At 38.9% G+C, this 23288-nt stretch overlaps 1 protein-coding gene across 1 annotated transcript; it reads left to right on the top strand.

The window, feature by feature from the left end:
- The first annotated feature begins 5155 nt into the window (after positions 1–5155).
- Positions 5156–22973, top strand: LOC123755822 (myotrophin). The gene is made up of 5 exons (XM_069300164.1): positions 5156–5425; positions 13598–13711; positions 14484–14567; positions 19744–19860; positions 22585–22973. The coding sequence occupies exons 1-4, from the start codon at positions 5360–5362 to the stop codon at positions 19828–19830; spliced, it is 351 nt and encodes a 116-aa protein (XP_069156265.1). The 5' UTR covers positions 5156–5359; the 3' UTR covers positions 19831–19860; positions 22585–22973.
- The last annotated feature ends 315 nt before the right edge of the window (positions 22974–23288 follow it).

Here is a 23288-nt window from a genome sequence, read left to right as displayed (position 1 = left end):
CTCTAGTGACCTCGACTAGGACGGGAAGCCGGCGGTTTGTCAGAGGTCCCTCCAATTGTCCTGGTACTTTTTTGAAGTTGAACTTTAAAATTCAACAGTTTTTTTGGCATTTACGGCTTCGGCAGATAGGCGGTTCCATGGGTTAATAACCCTGGGGGTTGAAAAGGCATTTCCTGTTCTCAGTCCTCCATTGTGGCTTGTTGAGCTTGACACCGTTGCTCCCTGTTTGTGTTACATTTGACCTTTTGAAGAAGTTGTCTGAACCAACATCCTCCAAGCTGTTCAGTATGTTACAAATTTCGATGAGATCTCCCCCTGGCATGTTATTTTATTTATTTATTTATTCATTTATATACAAGAAGGTACATTGGGTTTATGAGAGTACAGAGTTAGTTAGTTTAGTTCATATATTATGCACCCCATACCCATCTTGTGGGCGGTAGTGGAAAGGGTTACAGAGGCACATAATGGGCTCAGGCACTGAACCCCACAATTCATTTAGCTAAGCAGAGTACAGAGCATTGAAGTTATATAATCTTGTAAAGCCACTAGCACGCATAGCGTTTCAGGCAGAAAGAGGAAGTCTTTCAACCCATCCTACTATTTAAAGAGTATTTTTTTGTAACACTGTGCACCATAGTACAAACATTAAGGTGAAACGCAAGATAGTAGAATTTTGTACTATTCACTTTGTAGTCAAAAAACAACAACTAAAAACAAACTTAAATATTCCGAGATCTAGTATAGCACATATATATACTATATTAGGCTCTGGAGAGCGTGTATTAGGCCTAGGGAAGTTAAATAACATTATTTAGGTTGTCTTCTAGCAATAACAGTTTAGGTTGTCTTCTAGCAATAACAGTTTAGGTTGTCTTCTAGCAATAACAGTTTAGGTTGTCTTCTAACAATAACAGTTTAGGTTGTCTTCTAACAATAACAGTTTAGGTTGTCTTCTAGCAATAACAGTTTAGGTTGTCTTCTAACAATAACAGTTTAGGTTGTCTTCTAACAATAACAGTTTAGGTTGTCTTCTAGCAATAACAGTTTAGGTTGTCTTCTAACAATAACAGTTTAGGTTGTCTTCTAGCAATAACAGTTTAGGTTGTCTTCTAACAATAACAGTTTAGGTTGTCTTCTAGCAATAACAGTTTAGGTTGTCTTCTAACAATAACAGTTTAGGTTGTCTTCTAGCAATAACAGTTTAGGTTGTCTTCTAACAATAACAGTTTAGGTTGTCTTCTAGCAATAACAGTTTAGGTTGTCTTCTAACAATAACAGTTTAGGTTGTCTTCTAGCAATAACAGTTTAGGTTGTCTTCTAGCAATAACAGTTTAGGCTGTCTTCTAACAGTAACAGTTTAGGTTGTCTTCTAGCAATAACAGTTTAGGTTGTCTTCTAACAATAACAGTTTAGGTTGTCTTCTAGCAATAACAGTTTAGGTTGTCTTCTAACAATAACAGTTTAGGTTGTCTTCTAGCAATAACAGTTTAGGTTGTCTTCTAGCAATAACAGTTTAGGCTGTCTTCTAACAGTAACAGTTTAGGCTGTCTTCTAACAATAACAGTTTAGGCTGTCTTCTAACAGTAACAGTTTAGGTTGTCTTCTAACAGTAACAGTTTAGGTTGTCTTCTAACAATAACAGTTTAGGCTGTCTTCTAACAGTAACAGTTTAGGCTGTCTTCTAACAGTAACAGTTTAGGCTGTCTTCTAACAATAACAGTTTAGGCTGTCTTCTAACAGTAACAGTTTAGGCTGTCTTCTAACAGTAACAGTTTAGGTTGTCTTCTAACAATAACAGTTTAGGCTGTCTTCTAACAATAACAGTTTAGGTTGCCTTCTAACAATTACAGTTCAGTTTGTCTTCTAACAATTCCGAAATGTCACCATTGTAACATTTGCCACAACAAGTACTGCTGTTATTGTACAACTATGGTAACACTGTAATGGTTGCTGTAACTTGTAACCCTGTATGCTGTAATAATTGCATTGATATAATCCCAAAGAACTGGGAAGAGAAAGAGGAGAGGGCCAAGTATGCTGCCCTGGGGAACACCAATGTTGATGGGTAGGGTCGGAGAAATTGAATTATTCACAGAAACATACTGGAGCCTGTCAGTAAGTCACTAACATGATCTCGTCGGTGCAGTCTTTGTAACATAAATATATAAAATATATTTTAAATACAAAACTTTTTCCGTTTTATCCAAATTCAACAGATACAATGTCTACTTTTTAATTGCCCATTACGTCATATACATACTATAGTCCTCACCGTTAGTACAAGTACTAACTAAACAACAGGATGGCCTGCTGGTTTGTAATGTTGGTAGCCCTGTGGCCCTCAACCGTTCCTGGTACGACAGTTGACTTGGTTCTGGAATGATTTTTGTAGCCCGGTGTTGCACTTTCTCCAGACCCGCTATGTCCTTCTGAAGGTGAGATCTCCATGTCTAGATACAGTAATCCAAGTGGGGACGCACTAGAGATGTAGTAGTAGTAGTTATAGTAGTAGTAGTAGTAATAGTAGGCACCCAAGACTATGGAGTTGCGCTCGGGTTGTCGAGGCTGGAGTGTTCTCTCCAGGGCGCAAAGCCAAGGCTAGGTTGATAAGGAAAAGAAGCTGTTACCGTTGCAGCAGGTCCCCCCCACCCCCTCTCCACGATGCTGAAGTTGTCCAATGTAACGGCAAACGACAATACGCTTGGTTCCAGCACCGTCATTTTAAATTAATGAGGAGCTGAGATATATGAGGACAAGGAGCTGTAGTATAGGGGCATGGATAGGATATGAAAACAAGGAGCTGGGATATGAAGACTGCAAGGAGCTGGGATATGAGGACAATGAGCTGGGATATGAGGACAAGGAGCTGGGATATGAGGACTGCAAGGAGCTGGGATATGAGGACAATGAGCTGGGATATGAGGACAAGGAGCTGGGATATGAGAACAAGGAGCTGGGCTATGAGGACAAGGAGCTAGGATAACACAAGGAGCTGGGATATGAGAACAAGGAGCTGGGATATGAGGACAAGGAGCTGAGATATGAGAACAAGGAGCTGGGATATGAGGACAAGGAGCTGGGGTATGAGGACAAGGAGCTGGGATATGAGAACCAGGATCTTGGATATGAGGACAAGGAGCTGGGATATGAGAACCAGGATCTTGGATATGAGGACAAGGAGCTGGGATATGAGGACGGAGGGAAGAATCGGTGCTCAGCCACAGAAGTATAAACTACTAATTCCAGGTTTATTGGTTTAAGTGATAGAAAAATGTGGAATGACCTTCCCAATCATGTTAAAGACTGTACCTCTCAACCAATTTAAGATAAAAACGAAGCACTACCTAATAAATTCCCTGTAACCTACCTTACCCCTGTATTGTCAACCCATGTCTATTTTTTTTGTTTAAACACCGCTGTTTGTCGACCTAATTATATTTGTGCTGCTCTTTCAGCCATGTTCCCCCCTTTCTTATTTTTATTTTTATTTGTTCTCAACACATTTTATACTTTAAACTCGATTAGTATTAAGTTTTAGTCTTTAATGTTTTCCTGCCCGAAACGCTTTGCGTAATAGTGGCTTTAGGCATTGTATGTACTAGCTCTATCTATAAACCTAGCAACTTTTGTAAAAATCTCTTGTATATATGTACCTTACCTGAATAAACATATATTTATTTATTTATTTATTATAACTAGTATAGGCAACAGCAGTAGGCTTGTTATCCCCGCCGAAGCCAATATAGGTCAATTCAGGAGAATAATTTAGTAAAGTAATAATATACAAAAATGTAGGAACTCTTGTATATATATATAAAAATATTGGTTTAAGTAATAGGAGTAGTAGATTGGTTTAAGTGATAGAAAAATATATCTTGCTAATTGCCCACACTTCCAGTTAATGTTATATATATATCATAGTTAATGTACCCTTACTCAAATCTCTGAATATGTTAGATATTAAGTCACTGCACATTCTCTCATGTGTATTATACATATATAAAACGCTGAACTGTAATGCCAATCCTGACCTCAAAAGCTTCATTGAAGGTTGTAACAGAACCCATGAGCACTACACCAGAAATAAATACAGTTTTGATATTCCTAGAGTACGACTTAATCAAACTAGAAATGCTCTACAAATCAAGGGACCCAGAATGTGGAATGACCTTCCCAACCATGTTAAAGACTGTACCTCTCTCAACCAGTTTAAGTTAAAAACGAAGCTATACCTAATAAATTCCCTGTAACCTACCTTACCCCTCTGTTGTCAACCCATGTCTGTTTTTTTAAAGAGCGCTGTTTGTCGACATAATTGTATTCTGCTTTTTCAGCCATGTTCCCCCCATTTTTCATCTCTTTTTTTTATTTGTTCTCAACTCATTTTATTCTTTATGCTCAATTAGTATTAAGCTTTAGTCATTTAAGTTTTTCATGCCCGAAACGCTTTGCGTAATAGTGACTTTAGGCATTGTATGTACTAGCTCTATCTATAAATCTATCACTCTTTGTAAAATCTCTTGTATGTATGTACCTTACCTAAATAAACATTTGATTTGATTTGATTTGATTTGATTTTATAAATTATAGTTTAAATTTAATATAATAAAACTTTCTCTGCAGTTCCGTTGAATCTTGAAATAATGCCAACCGGAAATTCTTATCACCAACAAGAATTATTCACAGGAAAATTCTGAGTTTGACTCAATATGTTTGTTTGGTGAACATTTTGGGAATTTCGTTGGTCTAACTTATTTCTCAAAATCATGTTTGAGTTGGGAATTAGCTATATATCCAAAATATTTTGGTTTACCTCTATTAAAAGCAATTAATTGAATGCGGTAATTAAGGGCGTTGTCTAATAATTAATGACATACCATATTATGTATTTGTTTGGATTTAGGATTGATTTTAGTCCGATTATCTGCTGTCCTGCGCCCCTGCCATGTAATTACAAGCAAAATATGTGTAAATAAGGATGATGACAGCAGTTAATGAAGGACCAATTGGAGGGAATGGTTCAAATGCCAGTGTCATTCCCTCGTTTTCCAGCAATATCCCTCACCTAATTCCCAACCCCATTCCCCAGGCACACTACACCTCAAAAATATCCCCACTAGACGCAAACCCAATTTACTGATCCCTAATATTAAAAATAAAAGTGGGGATAAGTAGATTTGTGGTGAAATTGGGGCGTTTGAGGAGTGTTTTAGGAGAGTTAGTTGGGCGGGGCTGAGGGCGAGACAATCAGGTGTTGGGGGTCTCTGACTGACTCAGAGCTGGACCACGTCCCGGGTTTTATTTTTTTAATTTGGGACCATTTTTTCGGGGGAGGGGCCCCTTTTGAGCAGCCGTGATGAGCGAGTTCGTGTGGGGGCTGAAGAACGGCGACCTCGACCAGGTGATGGAGGCTGTGGAGAAGGTGAGGAGGTAATTTTTTAGGTGCCGCCGCTGGAGACTACAGGACAATAACACTGAGGGCAGACCTAGTCTGTGTTTGTTTTTTGTTTTTGTTTGGTTGGTCTATGTGTTTATGTTTTTGGTCCTCTGATCTGATATGTCACTAATTGTTTTTTTTTGTGGAGATGGGCGAGTTTATGTGGGTGGTTCCTGCTCTTGTTTTCTCTCGTGTTATCACTATATATTTATATTTTTTTAAGGTAATTCGGTATTGTTAGTCTTTACTACTTCAGGTTCCTCAAAGACTTTTAAGAAAAAAGGCTATTGTGGTTCCTTTCAGAAACTACTAAATGCACATTTTTAGCACCATTGTGGTGTGAGTGGCCGCGACTGAGGGTCATATGAGGTGTAAGAGGTGTCCGTCAGGCCGTTGGTCTAATGTTGTCCGATGACCGGACTCTTGACATTTTAATAGCTTTTTTTATAGTTTTAATTGTGATGAAAACTTGATTTATTATTAATATTTTTGTTGGTATTGTTTGGTTAATCGGCCACGGCCCAATCGTTGGGTTTCGTGACTCGGTGATGGTTTTGGCCGCGTGTTTGGTGTATTTTGGGTGGTGTCTGTAGACTGTCACGGTCGATGACTGGGCACTCGCGTGTGTCGTTGGACGCTGGAGTGGCCACGTGTACATGTTCACATCTGTCACTCAACCCGTGATGTATGGAAGGAGTCGTATGGAATAAATCCGAGTATCGTTGTCCAAAATGGCAACCTGGTGCAGAATATGTCCTCTATAGTATGATCATTTATGGATCAAATCTCTAGTTTTGAAAATGATGGTCACGGTCCGAGGCTAGACTAGCGTCACGGTCCGAGGCTAGACTAGCGTCACGGTCCGAGGCTAGACTAGTGTCACGGTCCGAGGCTAGACTAGCGTCACGGTCCGAGGCTAGACTAGCGTCACGGTCCGAGGCTAGACTAGCGTCACGGTCCGAGGCTAGACTAGCGTCACGGTCCGAGGCTAGACTAGCGTCACGGTCCGAGGCTAGACTAGCGTCACGGTCCGAGGCTAGACTAGCGTCACGGTCCGAGGCTAGACTAGCGTCACGGTCCGAGGCTAGACTAGCGTCACGGTCCGAGGCTAGTCTAGCGTCACGGTCCGAGGCTAGGAGGTGTGCCGAATCATTTCTGTATCGCCCAGGATTCAAATCCGAAATTCTTGATTCAGAGTCAAAAACACACACACACACGCACACGCACGCACGCACACGCACACGCACGCACACACACGCACACACACACGCACACTAGCAGTCATCCACAACAGTAATCCTGCATTTCTTAAGACAAGGTGCCCATGGCTTCTTCTGAGTTGTCATATACAGTATAGCGTATTGGATGAAAATTTTTACTGAAATCTATCGTTGGGAGAGCATATGTAAACATTTAATTGCACAATCAGTTCCTTATTCAATGACTAATCTCTTAAACCAGCCCTGATTCATATCAGTTAGAAGATTTTCTTAGTGTTAAAATTATTAAGACTTGTCAAGGCAGTTATTATAATCCCCTGATCGAAGATTGACCGCCAAAGCCAGCACATTTAATGTCAACAGAGAGCTCTCTTTAGTGTCAACCAACCTTCCTGTGTCTACACTGTGATGGTTTCATGAATCAATGTCCCAACTGGCCAGTCTTTGACCAGGCCTTCTGATTGGTGGTCTGATCAACCAGGCTGTTAATGCTACTGCTTGCAGACTGAAATATTGATTAGTTGATCACAGCCTGGTTGATCAAGTTAAAAATTATTAAGACTTATCAAAGCTGGCAGGCCATTAGTAAACACTTGTGTGTGCACTGATGAGATTCTAGCTAGCACTGGTGTTAGGGTATTATGGTGTGGCTCTGTACCAGGTTCATGTGTTTATTGTGATCATTACCTGTGGTTACCCCTCACAAACCACACAGTGGTGCTTTTCCTGAGTTAACCTTAGAGCTACTAACACTAGTGGCCTCGACGAGGACGGGAAACTGGCAGCTTGTCGAAGGTCCCCACCCATTTGCCGTGATGATCTTTTCCAGCTGTACTTTAAAACCAAACAGTTTTTTAGCATTAACAGCTTCAGCAGGTAGGCAGTTCCATGGGTGAAAAAGGATTTCCTGTTCTCAGTCCTACATTGTTGCTTGTTGAGCGTGAAACCGTTGCTCCTTGTTTGTGTTGCATCTGACCTGTAGAAGAAATTTTCTGGTTCGGTATCCTCCAAATTGTTCAGTACAGTATTTTAAGTTTCAATGAGATCCACCCTGTCATTCCTGTTTGTCATCCTTCCTGATCCGCCTTGTCATGAACCAATTAAGTTCATCTGTTTAAACTGTTCTTCGGGAGAGAACTTGTTACAGACAATTTTGCCTCAACACTTCTGCAGAGTGACATCACCACCCTTTATATATATTGTATACCACATGTTAATTTATTTGCGATTTACACACACAACTACTAGTAGCATAAATAACTTACTGAGTATGCAATATTCTGCAGTTTATATAACTCCCAAATTAATTTTCCATGTCTTGATTGCTTTCTGCTATAAATTCATTCTCTCCTTGTTTGTAAAAATTGAGACTGAATCCACCATCGGTGGACATCGTTATGTTGATTCCAGAGGCAAGACGTATGCTACTGCCTAACTGATCATCATGTTTAGCGAAAGACACGGCCTTGGCTTAGGCTAGCATAAAGAAGTACCATGCTCATACCCAAGAATAACCCTCTACTTTAGGTGTGGTGAGTTTAACAGTTTCCTCGCAGGAAGTAATCAAACTCTGGTATTTTCCATACTGCGGTCAATGGCTGTGGCTATCCTATCTATGTAGGTTTGCCATACATTATTATATTACATATCCAAATACATCTGCTTCCTTCACACAAATTATTTCTACCCATTCTTATTACCTTGGCATATTATGTGTATACAGAGAAATCACATTAAAGTGATATAGCAATGAACTGTGCTATAGCTCATTATGGCACCACAGGAGCCACAATGAGAGTTCGAACTTATGCGCTGGGAGTTCCCAGGCACGCTCCGGTCGACTGCGCCACGACATGGTCAAAGAATTGCAGAGTGGGGTACTACTGCACCCACGAGGTTCGAACCCTCATCACGACTCCTGTGGATTTGTTATTTAATGTGTGTTAATCACACCAACTCGCTGGCTCTTCACATAGTCATTTGCCATGTCCTAGTTCACCATGTCCACCCACCATCTTCCTGGTTTACCTCTCCTTGCCTCAAATTCTCTCTGATATGTTCTCCTCACCAATCTACTATATCTCATTCATTCAACTTGGTGAAAACGATCTCAATATGCTCTCCGCAATCATGAGGTCTATTGTATTTTGTACCCTGCATCTCTATGATATTTTCATACATTTTGTCCACTGTCCTCTTAATGGTTCTTTACAGTGCCTTGACAAACTACGTTTACCATATTAATGAGATGGGCTTATAATGGACAGTATAATGGACAGATGGGGCTAATAATAATAATCTGTCCAGTATAATGGACAGATGGGCTTATGTGGACAGTATAAGGTATTTATTCCTCGCAATTATTTTTATTTTAATAACACATTAGTTACTATTTTCCATTAGTCTATTAGTGTGTGGAAAGTTACAATGTATTGTTAAATCTTCATTAACAGAATTCTTCCTCTAAATTTCATCAGTGAAGTAAAGGTTTAATTTCATTAACAATTTCTTTTGAAATTATGAGGTTTAATGATTTATGACAACCATAAATGCATGATTTAAATTTGTACTGTATTTGCATTTATGGTGGTTTCATAAAATAACATGGAATATCTGTTGAATGATGAAGCCTTTGTATTGACTAATGTATGAAAGTCAAAGAGCACATTACCATCTACGAGTGGACCAAGCAAAACAAGTAAGCGAGTTAATAATGTCCCCATGATTCTACTTAGGCTCGGTATGGCTCTGATGATGTGCTAATATTGTGTAGAAGAATAAGGTCAATGAAGAAATCTTTTGGAGCAAGGTTGTGGAATTCGATTCGCGTTCCGAATCGAGCCGGTCGGCCGAGCGGACAGCACACTGGACTTGTGATCCTGTGGTCCTGGGTTCGATCCCAGATGCCGGCGAGAAACAATGGGCAGAGTTTCTTTCACCCTATGCCCCTGTTACCTAGCAGTAAAATAGGTACCTGGGTGTTAGTCAGCTGTCACGGGCTGCTTCCTGGGGGTGGAGGCCTGGTCGAGAACCGGGCCGCGGGGACACTAAAGCCCCGAAATCATCTCAAGATAACCTCAAGATAACCCCAGTTGCACGCATTACCCACTGGGGTGGTGCAGGATACAAGTTCAATTCCACTTCATTGCTTCAAAAGATTTCCCCATAGATAATATCATACTATTGTGATTTTATTGTGCAAAGAATGCCAGTGTATGAATTATGAAATAGATTAAAGATAAATCATAAAAAGCAAGTTATGACCACTTGAATTAATTAAATGAATACAGCATCATTGAAATAGACATTAATACAGAGCATTAAGCAGTATATATATATGCATTACAGTGTTAGTAATGTGAAATAGGCACACCATGCCACACTTGTGGAAGTTGCACCCGTAGGAAATACAGATAAGCTCTTGGTTATCATATGTAGCTGTTTATTGCACATGATACAAATGCAAATAAATTGGCAATTAGGCTCTCATTCTTCTAGATTTTCTGCATGTTATATATATGTGTGAAGGTGTATCTGGTGAAAATACATTTCTATACCCTACTGGTGTAAGTAGAAGTTAAACTAAATTGATATATTTTTGAGAGTTATCAAGATAATACTTGACTTTCAAACATTGTATACTGTAATACCATAAATGCTGTACATATGTTGACTGGCAGTCCGACCTAACATCCCACTATCACTGCTTGAAGTATTTATCTTCAAAACTTGACTCCTAACTACATGAGAGGTCTTGTTTCTGAGTTTCTGCCACTTTTCCAAGAAATGCAAGATTTAACCAAATGGCTTGACATTTGTATGTCTTATTTTTCTTCTGGTAAAATTCTTTTGCCATACTCAAGTTTGGGTAATTATGTGCACCATCCTCATTATGTCTTGCACGAAGCATTCAACAGATAATAATTGTACTGTAGGTCAGGCACTTATTGTAGCAATTAAAAAGTGTGGTTGCATGATGAGAGGTACGCTTGTAGTGTCCCGTCTTCCCAGCACTGTCACATAACGCTTTTAAGCTATTGGCAGTTTTGGCCTCCAGCACCTTCTCACTTAACTTGTTCCAATCGTCTACCACTTTTTGAAAATGAATTTTCTTACATTTCTTCGGCAGCTTTGTTTAGTAAGCTTAAATTTCTGACCTTTTGTTCTTGAAGTTCCAGGTCTCAAGATTTCTTCCCTATCAATTTTGTTGATTTCTATTATTATTTTGTATGCAGTGTTCATATCACCTCTTTTTCTTTTATCTACTAGCATTGACATATTTAATGACTAACCTCTTCTCATAGCTCTCGTCTTTCAGTTCCGGAAGCAATTTGGTAGCACGTCTGCACCTTTTCCAGTTTGTTGATATGCTTCTAAAAAATATGGGCACCATACAACCGCTGCATATTCTAACTTTGGTCTCGCAAATGTCAAGAACAATATCTTTAGTATTTCACCATGCATGTACTCGGGCGTGTTTTGCCCACTGGATAACACTGCAGTCAGTCCACGTATCACAATATACAGTACTGTTTGTGAAAGTTAAGGTACCTGTTCTGAGTATTCAGATATTCTTCTGGCAGCAATATCTTTCTGAATTTGTAGAGTATCTATTGTATTGAAGTCTGAATTGTTAAGGTTCCAGTGTAATTGGAACAAAAATATTTTTGTGGTTTTTAGCAAATATCAGTTTTACATTTTTATTTTTACTAGACATAAAAAATATCCAATTTAAGTTTTTAGTAGCATCTGGAAGCAATAGGATGCTTCACTAGTAAACTTTTTGCCAACCACAGGCTAGACGGTAGAGCGACGGTCTCGCTTCATGCAGGTCGGCGTTTAATCCCCGACCGTTGAAGTGGTTGAGCACCAATCCTTTTTTTCCCTCCGTCCGATCCCAACTCCTTATCCTGACCCTTTCCCAGTGCTATATAGTAGCAATGGCTTGGCACTTTCCCCTGATAATTCCCTCCCTCCCTTTCTTCGTATTTCACTCCTATTTTTACCAATATGTTTTAACTATGGAATCTCTAGTTCCATTTTCCTTTAGTAGCCATTCCCAAATTTGTCTTGTCATTATAAATGGCATATCATTGAAAGAGGTGTACTGTATTGTATTGTATTTTATTGTATTGTATCGTCCAAATACATTTGGAAGCTAGTTGACAGAACCCTGATAAAATAGACTGTAGTACATGAAAGAAACGCATCTGGTGGGGGAGAAACTGGAGGGTGTGGAGGGTAAAACTCTCATGGGAATTTTAAGGGGAATGGAACAGGCTAGGGAGGGAGGGAGGTTTCTGTTGATGAGGCTACCTCAAAGCCCACATTTCTCCATTCCCTTGTGTAGGACTTTTTTGGGAGCAGGAAAAGTCAGTTGTGTATTGATAAATAATCACAAAATTGGCTGCCCCAAGATGGATGTGTGGCAAGGTCATGGTTTATTAAGATATTGGGAAATTATACTGGCACTATTGCCTCAATTTGCCAGCCTCTGATATGAGTCACATCTTGATAAAATCAATATAGGGGGATTCCTTTCCTTTCTATTGAATGTGCTTGTTTCATCTTTCCACTACATTTTGCTAGGGTATAGGCTCCTGTGTTGTATAATTGTGGGGATATAATTGTATAATTGTAATTATATTATAATCATAAACCTGCATGTATCCAAGATTAAATTTTTCATGACCAGTTAGGCAAAAAGCAATACTGTATTCATTTCGTTTCTGACTAACAAAGGTTGCCTTTAAATTGCCTTTCCTTGTATTGAAAATATTTTGATGAGCATTCATCATGCATGCTAACTACTGTATAAACAGTATTATGAAAATAACTGCAGGAATTTATTTTCCCCCATATATATTAATTACCGAGTGAAATACAGTACAGTAACGCATTAGCTACTTTCAGCATGATTATCCATAGTACGTAGTAGGCTAATAAGTACTGTACAGTATAGTGGTTTAGAGATACAGGTACACTTAAACCAGAATAATTTGCAGTGTATTGCCTTTACCGATTATTGTGCTAATGCAAGTTTTTTCGCACTACTGTATATATTCTCTGCTTCTCTCCAACTCTTTCTGTCCAGCAGAAAGCGAGCTTAGGTTATGTTGGTCTTGGCTGAGCTTTACATGGGTTTGAGTATCATTTGAGTCTTTACACCTTCAAGTTTTTTATTTTTTTATTTTTTTTACCTAACTTGCTTTTTGTGTTGGTTTAAAATGTATTTTATCAATGTGCCTTTTCTTTTCACAGTACATAACATACAATATAAATACCCCTGTATAATATATAAGTATATATGTGCACCGACTAGTCTGTGCATTAAGCATGAGCACCGAGTTCTTCCACTTAACAGGGCTTGATGAAAAACACGAGAGATCCCTCACTGTCTCATTGCCTGGAGAGAATGGGATATCTGGTTGGTTAAATACCCCAGAATTCCCACCTCTTTTAGGGCTCTGGAAGTATGGTGTAGTGGATACAAGTGCATACCTGCCATCTTGATGGCCAGTGTTCGAGTCCCCTGGTGGGTGTGAGTGTCTAAAGTGTTATAAGTGTGTGTGTGTGTGTGTGTGTGTGTGTGTGTGTGTGTGTGTGTGTGTGTGTGTGTGTGTGTGTGTGTATGTATGTATGTATGTATGTATGTAATGTATGTAATGTATGTATGTATGTATATATATATATATATATATATATATATATATATATATATATATATATATATATATATATATATATATATATATATATATATATATATATATATATATATATATATATAAATAATCACATACTGTATTTAATAAAATATCTATATATAATATCTATTACACATAATCTCTCTATCAGAAAGCAACTTTTTCAGTTTACAGAACTGTATATCAAAATTATTGGTAATTCTGAATGGGGTTAACTTTTCTCACTGCAGAAAGGAACCGATGTCAATCTTGCAATAGAGGGTCGCCCACCACTGTGTCTAGCCTCTGACTATGGCCAGTTAGACATCATTAAATATCTACTTGAGAAAGGAGCAAATGTAGAGGTGAGCCATGATACAAGTATGTTAATATCAATTGATTGTTGATGAGAATGATAGATTGAAATACATTTGTAGCAGATTGTGGTTTTTCAAGGTAATGTGATACTGGTAATACTAGATTGGAGAATGTTGTTAGGCACTTTCATCACGGCAAAAAAATTCTCGGGTGTGTGTGGAGTACTCTGTAGGATGACCTTGGTGTGAGGAGAGCGGTGCATTATGTGAACCCTGTTGTGTGGGGCATGCACTGTAATGTTACGTTAATCCCATGGAACAATTTGATAATTGTGAGGGCTTGATGAAGGGTGAAGTACAGTACAGAGAGGTAAATAGTTTGGTTTTGCTAGCTCTCCCCCCTCCCTCTCTCCCTGCATGTAAACATAATACCCTAATTATACAGAATGACTTAGAAAAGTTAATCGAGTTTTAAAATGTTAAATTAAATGCCTTAATGTAACATACCTGAGTGCAGGCAACAAAGGTGTAACAACGTGCAGGTACATTTTCAATGGAACCATAAAACACTTCACAGGCTGTATGTAGAACTTGGCAAGATGAAGTGATACATTTTTAGAGGAATTTGGGTTTGAAAAGTGTTACAGTAGTATTTTTGTTGTACTGCATTAAAATCATGCAATATTAGTTAAATTATTACAGTACTTGTGTGTAGTATTTGGGTATTTTTGTTTATGTATACAGTACTGTATATACCCTATACCTTATATAATATATACACATATACATACATACATGCTAACATATTTTTTTATTTTAGTCGACAGACAAGCATGGAATCACAGCCCTATTAGCAGCCATCTGGGAAGGCCACACGCAATGCGTTAAAGTGCTCCTTGAGGCAGTGAGTAAATTGATTTTTCACCAGTGGTTTCCGACAATAGTGTTATCGTACTGTCCCAGCGAAGTTTAGTTTCTGATGAAGAGGCTGCATTCAATGTCCACTGAAGGGGTAACAGTATTTCTTGATAACATTATACCCAACTGGTTCACACCAGTCACCCATATAATGGAGATTTACCTTCCTGTCTCACTCGGGCCACAGGTGTGAATCCAGTCCCATGAATGGGTTGACTTGTAATTACAGTACAATACTGTACTTAGGTTTCCTGCACTGTTTCATCGAGCATGCCCAACCATTTCACCCAGCTCACTTGACTTTAACAAAGCTCTCTTTGCTGTTTCACTGAGCTCACTTGACTTTCATCAAGCTCACTTGACTGGTTCACTGAGCTCACTTAACTGATTTACCAATCTCTTAACAGAGCTCATTTGACTGTTTTGAAGATCTCACTTGACTATTTCACTGAGCTCATGTGCCTCACCTTGTTCACTGGAAAAGGACAATATCACATACTAGACAGTTATCCACTGAGGTGTTTTTTCTTTATATGGTGTATAGCATCAGCTTTGGTTATTGAGTGGAATTGCTCAACCTAGAAAGAACGTGTTGTTCTAGCATGTTGCCAAGTACAGTAGTAGGCATCCATCAGTCTCAGGAGGCTATGGAGTTGTGCTCTGGCTGTCGGTCTGGAGTGACATCTCCAGAGCCCAAAGCCAGGGTTGGTTGATACGTAGGAGAAGCTGTTACCCATGCAGCAGGTCCCCTCCCTCCCTCTCCATGGTGCCGAAAGTCTCCAATGGAAAGGCAAACGCCAATTCGATTGGATCCAGTGCTGTCGCAGGAACTGTGAGCTCAGGAGGTGACCTTGAAGTTAGTGAAAGAAGGCACAGGGACTCCAAACCCAGAGACCGCCGTGGTCTGGGCCGGAGAAGAACTACCCTAGCAAGGGCAAGAACGACCCCAGCCTCCTGAAGCAGAGCCTGGGCCGCACGAGCCCCAGAAAGTGGACGTCCCAGTCCCGCACCTACGGGTTCCAGACAAAGATCGTCGCAACCCCCTTTCACCCAAGGCTGGCTTCCTTCAAGACCAAGGAGAAGGAAGAGTGATAATTATTAAATACAATAATAATTATTATAATAATAATTAATAATTATCACTTCCTTCTGCTTGGTCTCAAAGGAAGTACAACATGTGTGTTAATCCAGTGGGCTGAAATGTCAGTCAACATTCAGAATAACCATCAATGCTTTCGTGCTTTATCAAGAGCAAGTTCATGATCTTCCTCATCTTTTTTATTTAGTTTTTAAAGACTTGGGCACTTAAAGGGGGGTGGGTCCTACTTTATTAAGAATAAGGGTTTTATTGTTAAGGGCTTGGGTATCATTTTCTACATTCAGATTTTAAAGTTCTTTTCACTTTTCAGTGACTTGATCTTCATAGTTCTTAATTTTCACATCACTGCTAATGGCTATTTTTAACCCAAATTCTTGGAAGTTTTATTGCAAACCATTATTTTCAAGTCTTAAATGGCTTTCCAGTGCATGATGCAACGTGATGCATTGCATTAATTTAATCATCTTTGTTATTCAGTAAGTCTTAGAACTTGGGCTTGTATATACCATACAATATATACCATATATATTGTATGGTACATAATCAGGTAAACGTATTAACTTTCACTTTCAGTCACTATTTATTTATTTACAGTGTCTATCTGTATGTAAGTCTGTGTCTATCCCTTTTATCATTTTTTCTTCTTGCTCTAAAATGTGTTGAAATGGTGCACCGTGCTTCACAATGCATTAAGAAAAGGTTTTTCTTTAATTGAAGTTGTGTGAAAGAAGGCGAATCGAAGCCTCTGGGCTGCTCATACCTTCCCATGTATTCACTTTGTTCTCGAAGTTTGGATTTTCTAGATCAGTGGACGCTGTTTGCTCCCATTAGCAATGTTTGATTAACATTCTCTTTGAGAGAGATTGTTCGGGTAATTCACAATTCTGCATGCAGTACTGCATCATATTCCAGGGATATGTTTTATATTTAGTGATGTTTGGCAACCTTGTAGGATTTTATCATTTTTTCTCTCGATATCTTTAGGTCAATTTTCTGTGTAGGGTTCATCGGATCATCTCATTGCCTTAGGTTAATTTGACTGGTACAAACATTTATGTGTCAAATATGGTCTTGTGGTAAGGCATGTAATTTTTCTTAAAGGGGTAGCACACAACTCGCTACCTAACCTTGTGGAGGTTCCGAGGATCAACGGCCCCGCAACATTTCGCTCGCTTTACAGTAGCGTCCTCCCTTTTCAGTACATTTAGTCAAACTAATTCACATCTACATCTAGTTTTCATGAAGATTTTTCCTAAAAAATATGTTTATGATGAGGGTGTGAAAGTAAATGTCATCATTAGAATGTATGGGGACAACATGTATTACATATGGTACCTGGTTTTTGTAACCATTTCAATTATAATACAGTAATATAATAATGTCCAACCCACGCGTGTGAAAAGAAATAAGTGAGAGAATGTCACGTGATGAAGGTCCAAGATGAACTGAAATGCAGTCGCTTATGTATTTTCACGTGCGTGGGTTGGGGTATTTGTTTCAGCCATGTTTTCATGTCTTATTCTCTGCATAATAATATCAGTTCAAATTGAGCCATGAACCTTGAACAGCATGGTAACTTGACAATTACCTGTTGTGATATTAACCATAGGGTGTTAATTAATCACTGGGTTCAAATACTGTACTTGTGATATGCTGCATGACCACATGACACGGAAAAGAAAATATGAGGAAGGAAGAACCAAGTATATTTCTGTAAATATTTTGTATATGAAAAGGATGATGCTGTAAAATATTATTTAATTGTGCTCTTACCAGGGTTAAGTGTTATAAAAAATTCAAACATCAATTAACACACACTTTTCAGTCTAGATTCAGTTTTATGCCTGACAGAGGCTGTATAAATTGCCTTGAAAGAATTATTCTTTTAAGTTTTAAAATGTACAGTACAGTAGTACCATTCTTGTATGCCCCAAAATGCTGTGTGTGTAATTAGTGGCTTTGTAACATATACAAATACTGTACTAAGTAACCACTGTAATTGGTCCTTTGTATATCTTATAAATAAAATATAAAACTTTATTATGAGAAAATCCGTAGGAGCCGTGATGAGGGTTCGAACCTATGCTGTGGGTGTTCCCCCACACACACGCTCTAGCAACTAGACCACGACATGGTATAAGGATTGCAACCTGGAGTTCTACTGAATTACACACAGGTTTCCTGAGGCTTCTACTGAAGCCAGACTAAGATTTTCAAACAATCTTCCCCCTCCCCCATGCACTCTAGCTCTGTCATGTTGGAATGTTCTACCTCTGATGCTCCTCTTTCTGGTCCTTGGTTATCTTGAGGTTATCTTGAGATGATTTCGGGGCTTTTTAGTGTCCCCGCGGCCCGGTCCTCGACCAGGCCTCCACCCCCAGGAAGCAGCCCGTGACAGCTGACTAACTCCCAGGTACCTATTTTACTGCTAGGTAACAGGGGCATAGGGTGAAAGAAACTCTGCCCATTGTTTCTCGCCGGCACCTGGGATCGAACCCAGGACCACAGGATCACAAGTCCAGCGTGCTGTCCGCTCGGCCGACCGGCTCTCCGGTCCTGCTTCAGTAGAAGCCTTGGGAAACCCTTGTGTGTGTTCAGTTGAACTCCAGGTTGCAGTCCTTGTACGATGTTGTGGTCTAGTTGCTAGTGTACATGGGAACATCCACTGCATGGGTTCGAACCCTTATCATGGCGCCTACGGATTTTCTCATTGATGCAGTCACGTTAGTGTGATTACTGTGTATTACTATTATTATTATTATTAACAGAAATATCATTACCGTGATATATATCAATGAGAAAATCCACTAGGACTATAGGTGGATGCGAACCTACTGGCCAATGCCGGGGTCGTAGGTTCGCTCCCACCTATAGTCCTAGTGGATTTTCTCATCATCATCATCATCATCATCATTATTATTATTATTTGCCAGCTTCCAATTTTCTGCTGATGTTAACCCTATTTGTAATTACCTAAGTGTAGTTACAGGATAAGAGCTATGCTCTTGGTGTACTGTCTTCCCAGTACTCTTTATCATATGAGGCTTTAAAATATTTATGACTTTGGCTTCCACCACCACCTCACTTGGAGTATGCAGCCGTTGTATGGTACCCATGTCTCTAGAAGTACATCAGTAAACTGGGAAAGGTGCAAAGACATGCAACTAAGTGGCTTCTGGAACTAAAAAACAAGAACTGTGAGGTGAGGCTCAAGAAGAGCCTCACCTCAGATAGAAAAAGAGGTGACATGATCACTACATACAAAATAGTAACAGGAAGCTACAAAACTGACAAATAAGAATTCTTGAAACCTGCCCCTTCAAGATCAAGAGGTCACAGATTCAAACAAAAAAAAACATAGATGCCAAAAAATTAAAAAGGTCACTTTTGCAAACGGTGATAAACAGGTGGAACGAGCTTAACTGAATAAGGTGGTGGAGGCCAAAAACATCAGTAGTTTCAAAGTGTCATATAACAGTATTGGGAAAACGAAACACCATGAACATAGCTCTCATCTTGTAACTACAGTACACTTGGGTAATTACATCATTTGTACACACAGAAATCACAATAACGTGATACAGTATATCAAATGAACAAATCCACAAGGGCCATGATGAGGGTTCGAACCTACACACAGGATGTTCCGAGATGCGCATTAGTCAACTGTGCCACAACATGGTCGTGCCACTAATAGACCATGTCGTGGTACAGTTGACTAAGGCGCATCTGGGAACATCCCGTGTGTAGGTTCGAACCCTCATCATGGCCCTTGTGGATTTGTACATCATTTGTAAGTTTTGTGTGACCAATTTTAGTCTTTTGCAATTACAATACAGTACTTGTCGTATTTTATAAAAGTAGGTTTTGCACAAAGTGCGTTATAATATTTTTTGCACATTGAGTGGCTTCAATAAACATAGTTAAGCAGGCAATATATTCATTAAGGCTGACTTATGTGTTGTCATTGACATGAAATAAATGATGCTAGAAATTTTTTCCATAATCAGATAGGCATTTGTAATCATTTGTTAATATGTAAAATGTTGCTTCCATCTCCCAGGGAGCTGACAAAAATGGAACTGCACCAGATGGCACGAGTTACTTGGATGCTGCCGAGAAAGATGAGATCAAGGCCTTGCTGAGATAAAGCCCGTCTTGTAATAGGTGTTGTGGGCAGGTGAGGGCTGGTGTACACATTGGCAAATTGCCAGATAGGCTGAGAAGAAGAGCTCTTTCCAACTTGAGCATGTGTGATGAGTGTCTTCTTGCAGTCCCAGTGTCTCCCCAACTATGTGAGGGCCGGGACGCACGAGTGGCGAATTGCCAGATTTGACAGAAAAAAAAGCTTATTCTAGTTTGAGTATATGTGCTGGGGGTATGTTTTTACAGTCCTAGGTGTTTCCCTAACACTATTGATTGTGATGTCAGAGCCGATGATTGGATTTCTAGCGATACAAATATGGCAGCAGAGTCGAGGGTCGTCGAATTTTATATGCTGAATGCTATCAGATGCTTTTAATAATTCCTAACATTATTGCTACACTTTGTAAGTACATTTGATCAGAAGCCATTGGAACTTGTGTGTTTTAAGTTTTCATAATGCCGGGGGTGCCCAATTTGGAATTTGAGTAGAAAACTTTAAATTGCCAGGTCATAGGGATGTTATTATTAAGGTAGGTCCAAATCAGTTTTAGTAGAATGGAAGTGTCGAATTAAATACTGATGCATTTAACCAGCAATCTTGCATCCAACATTAGATCTTTGTGCTCAGTTAGTATGTATTATCTATCTCACCATAGGGGAAAGAAATTCAGTTCTTGGGTTTAATGCACTGCCGTCCAGAAATATGTTTTTGAGATCAAGAAAATTAGGAGGGAGGGAATTATCAGGGGGAAAGTGCTAAGCCATTACGACTATATAGCACTTGGAAAGGGTCAGGATCAGGATTTGGGATGGGACCGGGGGGGGGGGAGGAATGGTGCTCAACCACTTGGACGGTCGGGGATTGAATGCCGACCTGCATGAAGCGAGACCGTCGCTCTACCGTCCAGCCCAAGTGGTTGGAATTAGCAAAGGAATAGTTCTTAAATCATAAAATACCACAAGGGTTGGCTATCCTTATGTTATACATGGTAAGAAATTGCTTTTACATTAGTTATTGAGGAAGGTACATTTGTGATCTAAATTCTTAAGCTTTGTTGTACTGTGTTTCCTATTTATAATGATACAGGTTTTTTTATTACCTGTACATGCATAAGGTATATATTGTATAATGCGGGGCTTAGTTTGCCTTGAATAACTCACAGAAACAGCTCTGACACTTAATGAATTACAAATAAGAAAAAACGTACATTGGAAAGTTTTATTTATTAATTTAAATTTAAGCAATATAAAGTTTTGTTTGCAGATGTGTAATAAAAAGAGTTCTGTACCCAAGCCTTAAGGTAGATTAATAATTTATAAGTTTCATCGGTTTGTTATATCCGTCAGTCATGTGGAGAGTACTGCCAACACACCAATATTGTCGTAAAAACTGAAAGCCAGTGAAAATGTATGTTGGCCATAGCACCTCTGTCTTTGTACATTTAGCACGAGCAGCTGTTTGGGTCCTCAAGGCCTACATCACAAATGGTTAATGATGACACTAAAAGCTAGACCCCCTCATGGTGTTTAGAGGTGGAAGAGGAAGGAGGGGGGGATCACCTTGGGTATTTTCATTTGTCATAAGTATTGACTGATATTCTGAGTATATCTTATACTTAAGACAGTTGTTAATGTGCAAAACGTAGTGGGGGGGGGGGGGTTGAATTAATTTGGAATTTGTGTAAAAAAAAATTTAAATTGCCAGGTCATAGGGATGATAAAGTAGGGTTTACACTGTTTTTTTGTGTTTGCTAACTGGAAAGACAAATGTGTATCTGAAATGGAGTGCATCTTGTTTGCAGGCAATCTTTTGATGCAGTGCAGACAATGTACAGTGCTGGTTTAATTTTAAAAGTGCAGGTATTGTGTTCCAAGTAGCCAGTCATTTCATGGAACGATGGTATCATTAACACCTGTTTTGTTCATGGAATGGAGGCTGCTACTCCTGTTTCTTCAGAGAGTGTACACTGCCCATATCTGTGCACATGATACTGTAACTGTAGACATTATTAACATCTGTGTACATAATATTGTTCCATATGAATATTGTTAACATGTACACAGAATAGTGTTCCACATGGAAGGTGTTAACATGTGCACATGATATTGTACCACGTAGACATTATTAACATCGGTATGCATAATACTGTTCCATGTGAGTATTGTTGAAATCTGTGGCCATGCTTTTGCACCCTTGTCATTGTAATTAGGTTTACAAATCAAATTAATCATTCCAAACATATGCTGGAAAATAAACAATCCAAAGTGTCTTGGATAATGTTTACCAACAACACAGAGTATAATGGCAATATCTCGTGCGTCAATCATCACACTGCTTACCTCCGTCTATTGTGTTTTGAAGATGATTTTTTTTTTTTAATTTGTAAAATAGTTCCCATCACTTATGAAGCCTTTTTAACTTTGGCAAGATTTTAATGTAAGGTACAGGAGCCTATTTTAAAATTGTCCAAATGTGAGTAGGCCTACTAAAAAATATATTTCAAGCTGTCAAGATATACGAATTAGAGCTAAGTACATTTTTTTTGTCTTTTTCTTTTTTTGTGTGGACAGTTGAAGTATACAGGACATCTTCCATCACTTGTATTAAATGTTATTTGTTGATCTGTACACTTGTGTCTGTGCCGGTTATAGCGCATGTACTGTATGCGTTTACGGCAAAAACGATTATCATTAAGGTGAATTTATTGTAAATGTTAGTCAAATTTAATTGATTAAAGCATGATTGTGATTTTTACAGGCAAAATATGATGATAAAAAAGAAGGCAATAGCAGGTGATAGAATCAGTTTGAAGAACCTGTGATGTAGAATAACTTCTGTGGACAATGGATTTGTTCATCATGTAAAATGTGTAAGGTATATCATTCTGTAATAGAGTAGTGTTGATGTACAGCCAAATAGGAAAAAATGTGTGGTTCCACCTCCCAGTTAGCCTTGCTTTTCACCCAACCAATCCTCTACTCATGCTTTGGCTAATTACGATAAATCAGCAATGCCTGTTTCAGTCTTTCAAAACTACAATGTTAAGATTACAGTATGTAAGATGATAAATATTTCTGTGCTAATGGAAGTATCAAAACCATTTGTTTATCATAATGACTTTGTAAAATAAATTAGAAGAAATATAATTAATGAAATAACTATTAACCCTCTAACTGGAACTTACTGTACATACATACAAATATACATACACACACACAAATCAGAGTGCCACAGCTCAACCCCCACAAGCACAGCAACTACACGAGTACACACACACACACAAATAGATTTGTTTAGTCTAATCACATAAAACACCACCACCATGCATGACTGAAGCCTTTAATTAAACTGATTCTGTTATTGGTGACCAGCGGAGCTTCGTTGAATTGTTTCCTGGAATCTGGTTGACAGGTGTGTTAAAAGACAATATATATAGCCTATCATAATCAGGGTATCAGTCT

Source organism: Procambarus clarkii, chromosome 43 (assembly GCF_040958095.1).
Source record: "Procambarus clarkii isolate CNS0578487 chromosome 43, FALCON_Pclarkii_2.0, whole genome shotgun sequence".
NCBI lineage: Eukaryota > Metazoa > Arthropoda > Malacostraca > Decapoda > Cambaridae > Procambarus > Procambarus clarkii.
Note: the sequence above shows the minus strand (reverse complement) of the source record. Positions and strands in the feature narration are given on the sequence as shown.